This window comes from Gopherus flavomarginatus, chromosome 2, assembly GCF_025201925.1.
Source record: "Gopherus flavomarginatus isolate rGopFla2 chromosome 2, rGopFla2.mat.asm, whole genome shotgun sequence".
In the NCBI taxonomy this organism is placed as follows: Eukaryota; Metazoa; Chordata; order Testudines; family Testudinidae; genus Gopherus; species Gopherus flavomarginatus.
Window position 1 is genome coordinate 217,453,838 of NC_066618.1, and position 6,000 is coordinate 217,459,837.

General features: G+C 41.4%; 1 protein-coding gene across 1 annotated transcript in view; it reads left to right on the forward strand.

The window, feature by feature from the left end:
- Positions 1-678, forward strand: part of LAMA3 (laminin subunit alpha 3) — a 198,997-nt gene extending 198,319 nt beyond the window's left edge. Inside the window, exon 78 of the mRNA XM_050939774.1 lies at positions 327-678. Coding sequence (XP_050795731.1) covers positions 327-472 — 146 coding nt within the window. The 3' untranslated portion in view covers positions 473-678. The remainder of the gene's footprint in view (positions 1-326) is intronic.
- Positions 679-6,000: the final 5,322 nt, after the last annotated feature.

Sequence of the window (6,000 nt, forward strand, 5' to 3'; positions counted from 1 at the left end):
AAGTACTCCTGTTCTATTAACTGAAGGGTGTATTCACACCCATCAATCTCACTGAGGTTTTAACTCAACTCATAGCAAGGTTTCACCCCATTCATAACAGCAAAACATGATAAAATGTGCAATAATTTTTAAAATTATTTTATTTGCCATAGTAAATTAGTTTAGTTCAACTTGGAATGTTGGTATCATATTACATTCTGAAAGCAAAGACTAGCTAATCCTTTCAGTAACCAAATGGAACATCTTAAAGCCACCAGCCTGTTGTATTCAGTGCTTTACAAAACAGCTCTCATTATTTAGCTGCTCTTTCTTCTTTGTCTTTACAGCAAATTTGGAAACACCTTTGCTTCCTGTTCGGGACTCGTTCCTTGGCTGTCTGCAGAACATTAAAATAAATGACAAAGCTGTCTCTGTCAGCAAAATTTCAGAGGTTCATGGTGCAGTCAGCTTGAATGGATGCCCTGCCAATTAACTCTGCCATTAGTAATAAGGGAATTATTTGTACCCTCGTTGCATTGGGTCTCCTGATGTACTGTATGAATTACTGTAATATGGGTTCTCCTTCCCTGATCACTGTGTTACTCTCGTCAATTATGATGTTCAAAACAGCTTACAAGTTGATGCATCTTCTGAAATGGTGGCCTGTGCCAAAGCTAATTAAAAGTATTGGCTTTGTTAGACTCCTTATTATATTTGATTGCTTTCCCGGGCAATTAATTGGGTATGTGAGATATATACATAAAATATAAAATAGTATTGTTTATACACATAGTGGGCCAAATGCTGCTTTCATCCTCCCTGGTGTAGCATTAAACTAACTCCATTGACTTAGCTGGAGTTATTTTGGATTTACGCTGGTGTGAGTAACTGCAGAATCTGGCCTAATATAAAGAACTTTTTAAAAATATATACATTTATTTGGGTTGATGAACAGCGTTTATACTGAAGTGTACATTAATGTTAATAATAATATAAATGGAGTTTGAAGCACTTTAAAGAGTGGAACTCTGGAAGATTGTTGCTGTGTTAAGAGTTCTAGGGCCAAATAAATGGAATATGCTCTTTTAAAGTCTTCCATATTCTTATTTGGTTGTAAAATTCTTTTAACACGGCTTTTTCCTTAACTTGTTTTTCATTGTGGCCAAATCCTGCTTGGTTTATGTGAGTAAGCCCATTGATTTCAAGGAGACAGCTTGCCTGAGTAAGTGGGACTGGGCCCATCGTTTCTGGTCAACAGAATTTAGATATGAAACACTTCTGATTAGGATAACTTTCCCTGTGGCTTTCAGAACCAGGATAGATGCTCTGTTTGTTTTCTTGATGAAACAAAGACAAGACTGATTTATTAACACTGAAGTCCTGAGCACACTGTCACTTATACAGCACAAATTGCAACACTAAAACCAAGAAAATGCTTTGTTTGACATTCAAGTTTGTCTGACCATGATCCCTTACCCCACAGAACCCTGTTTGCATTGTTATTATGGATATGGGGCTGGGCTGAGTAGATGCCGTGGGGCTTCAATCACCACATTCATTCAAACCGAGCATTTTCACCCTTTTTAAGTATTAGTCTACTCCCCAGTGCACAGCCCCTATCCTTGTCTGAAAACTGCACTCGCTCTGCATCTTCCAAGACTCGGCAAGTCTCTTTGGAAGCTCTTATGTTGTTCCTAAAGCCAGCCACTAGGTGGCATAAGATAGCAGTATAAACAAACCTCAGGTCCCACAGACTGTGCGGTTCATCTCCATGATGTGTCCAATGCCTTGCAGCCCAAGATTCAGCAGCGCTGTCTATGTTTGTGTTTGGCACCGCATGCAATATGGGTAGTAAAACATGCTGCCTAGCAAAATGCCCCTTATGGATTTGAGCATTAATTTCATAAAAAATCTTGTGGCTTCAATGCGTGTGTTTGAAAATCACACCCCAAACCCTCCATTATACCAAATCTGTGTGTTGCTGCTTTTTCTGTGGCTATTCTGTTAGGGGAAAGGCCAGCCCTCTCTTTGCCCATATGGAGGATTCTGTAGCAGCATAGCCAGTGTAGTTCTGCTCCTCTATGGTAAGGGGTGGACAGAGTGTGGGGAAACGGCACAGAGGATGAGCTGTGACAGGGACTAGAGGATATGGTGCTGCATGGATCCACCTGTATAACACCCTTAGAGGTGGTCTAATGACCCTTAAGCTATTTCAGCAGAGAGCAGGCAGCAGCTAGATGGTATTTATATAGGATGTGTCTTCACACTGTTAAAGAAGCTTTCCAATGGGTAAGTTAGCCAAAACTATTGAAAGGTGCAGTTATTTTACAATCTTAGTTGGCATTAACATTTCCCAGTGCAGGAGAGGAAAAACAGTAAAAGACATGGAAAAATTCTCCAACAATTCCCCATCAGTATTCCCATAATTCCTACCTGCCAAACTGCTCCCTGCAGCAGATTCTCCCTGACTCACAAAGTAGTGATGAGTCAGTCTAATCCTGCTCCCCACAGCCCAGAAAGGGCAAGTTCTTGTTTTTCAGAAATCCTAAAGCCGGGGGAGGACCATTGTGATCATCTAATCTGACCACCTGTATAGCACAGGCCATAGAACGTCCCCAGAATAATTCCTAGTTTTGCGTAGCTGAGATTTAGAATCACAACCCAAGGCAGATCTTGGATTCCAATCCCCTTGCAATTGGTTTCATTTAACCAGGGCTAGTTCTAGTACTGACTGGAAACATATTTAGAAAGATTTATTGAGTAAGCTCTAGTGATTAGTAAGTGTTACTTTAAAAGCTGACTGGCTGTAATATGTATTATAATTGTGTTGCAAAGTCAGTTCTGTTTTTAATCATTTCTGCAGTCATGTTGTTTCCATAATTAAATGGTCATCCCATAGTAAAAGTCTGTCTTGTCAACTTGTGCCAACAAGTAAAATAATCAAGAGCTTGGATAGATGCATCTAAACACAGATAAATCTACAATGGGCTGATAAACACCTGCTGAAAATCCTTTAGAGTTTAGATCCGAGCAGTCACTGGGAAAACCCTACTTTACAAAGAAATTTGTTTCTGATTAGAATACGCTGGTAATTTTAAAAAATCTGATTACAAGAAGAAATTCAGGTACTAAACAGTGAGCTACAGATCATACATTACACCTGATCTGTGTATGAAATATTCTGAGCTTTCCCAAATGAAAACCATCTTCTTTCCTGAAAATGAGGGTTTGTTCATTTGAATAGCTCCAGCTCACCAACTGCAGAGATGATGTACTGAAAAAATTACCTTTGTTTCAGTTCTGCGCAGAATTCCCCCAAAACACCCCCAAAAAACTTTTATCCAAGTCAAGAATGATTGAATCTTATTCTCTGATCAAAAGTTGGCCACATGCAGTACTTGATAACAATCCAGCCCAAGTTTAGTAATGTCATTATAATTATGAACGTTATCAAGGCACTCATACCAAGCCCTCTGCAATTCTCCAAGACAATGAACTGATCCAAAATCCACTAAAGACAACGGAAAGACCTGCTGAATTCAATGGGCTTTGGATCAGGCTCTTTATGGCTACTTTTTTTAAAAAATACATATTTTCTAAATAACCAGGGCCGGCGCTTCCATTTAGGTGACCTAGGTGGTCACCTAGGGCACTAGGATTTGAAGGGGCGGCATTTTGCCACTTCCGTGCTCTGGGTCTTCGGCAGCTATTCTGTGGTGGGTCCTTCACTCGCTCTGGGACCCGCTGCCAAAGTGCCCCGAAGACCGGGAGCCGTGGAAGGACCCCCCCCGCACCGCAGAATTGCTGCCAACAACCGGGAGCGCAGAAGGACCCCTGTCTAGTGCGCCAAAAACCCTGGCGCCGCTCCTGTTAATAACTATTCTATGGTATCTGCCCATCCTCCTTCCAGTTACACATATAGCATTGAAAAATAAAGCTGCCATATATAAGAGAGCGGAACACGGTCTCCACATAGCTAAGACACAGCAAATATGACTATTCTTACAGAAACATAATTTGTACACTGCCTAAACAACTGATAGGAAAAAAGGTTAAACCCATGCACTGGCAAAACAAGTCAAAGGCAGCTATTGGCAATGGAGAGACAAAAAGCAGGTTGAGTACAGAGACCTTCAGTACCTGGCTTGGAGACTAGGGAGAGGCAAATATGAAAATACAAAGCCCGGTAAAATAACATCCTGGCATCCCATCTTCCCAATAAAGAGGATGGAACAAGAAGCAAATGTGATACAGCTAATATAACAATCACACTAAACCTGCAACCTCCTCTTCAGCTTTCCTCATTTCTTCCCTCAATTCTGTCCAACACCTTACTGTTAAAATCAGGTTTCTTAATCAGCATCCTGCCTTGCCCACCCACCTTGAGTCCCTGCCCTGGCTTCCTGTTTCCTTCCGTATCAAATTCGGACTCTCGTCTTCACCCGCAAAGCTCTCTGCAACTTTACCCCTGCACACAGACCATCACTGGATCACATATGCACTTCATTTGCCAGTTCAGCTCACTTTGATGCATCTCTGGTCTCCCACAAGCAATTCCATAGCGCCCCTTATTTCTGTGAGAACTGCCATGCCATTGTGTGCAAAGCTGCCTGATTCTTCTTCATCAAAACCCATTACTTCTCAGATAGCCTTCCATTGCTGACACCCTCCCTGCTTTCTTCCCGATTATGCTTAGATGTTCAGATATAAACAAACAAAATCAGTGTATAGGAGGAACTAACGTAATGTGTGTAACAGTCTCATAAGCTTCACTGTTGAATCAGTTCACTAGCTGTGCCCCCTACCTCCACCCATTGTTTGGCTTCCCTTATAGTCCTGCTGTGGTATGTCTAATTTAGACTGTAAACTCCATGTGACCTGTCACTTTCTGTCTGTAAAGCAAAGCCAGTACACTTGTGGTACTGTATAAATAATAAATCATTAATAATAGCAAAAAACGTCACACTGAATAGTCTTCTCGGTATTCCAGCAAGGAGCGGGTCCCAAATGCGCTCATAACCATCGAGGCTCTAATTCTCCTCTCACTCATGCTGCTGTGAGCCAGTAATAACTCCACTGATTTCAGAGGCGACCCCTCCACCAGTGTAAAACAGTCAAGGAGCCAGAGTCTCGTCTCCCATACACCAATATAAAACTAGTGTAAGGGAGAGGGGAATCATCAGGACCCTTAAATCATTTTCTACGACTATTATTATTTATTCGTATTATCACAGCATCTAGGAGCCCTAGTCATAGACCAAAACCCCATTATGCTAGGTGCTGTACAAACACAGAACAGAAAGACAGACTTAGCCATCTTTCATTGAAGGCCGCATCCCAGTCAGATTGTCATACACACCCAAAAGCTACATTAAAAGTCCATTATTAAAGTTGCAAAGTGAAGCATGCAAAAGTGAGGAAATGCCAGAATTAAGGTTGCCTGGTCAATCTGATTCAGCTCCCTGGTGCCTAGGCATTAGGACAAAATCTGTAATTACATGATGACATACTATTTTTTCCACAGGACCACTACCTTACTCGGGGCCAGATTCTCAGCGAGTGAAAATCAGCCAAGGATTAAGACTTTGAATGCTACACTGATTTACACTAGCTGAGGCCGTGGTCCAATGATTTCAGTGGCGTTACTTCTGATTTACACTGCTGTGAAAGCAGAATCAGGCAATAAGTGGAAACATTTTGAATGTTCAAATTTTTGTACTTCACATTATCTTGCTAGAGGAGGCATCTGTTCGCAAGCATTAGTCGCTAAAGGAGACATACGGCCTTTTGGCATTCTTGGGGGGAAAAGTGATTCCAAATGATTCATGTGTATTGAGAATAAAAACCAAGCACCACAAAAATTGCTACTAATCTTCACCATGAATTAATTAAAAAGGAATGAAAAGGTTAAACCCTCCCACAGTAGCCTGAAATGCCATCAGACTGACTGTGGGCCTGAGCCTCAGCACAATGCTGATTTACCCAGGTAAGGATTTGGTCCTTTATGTCCAATCAACTGTT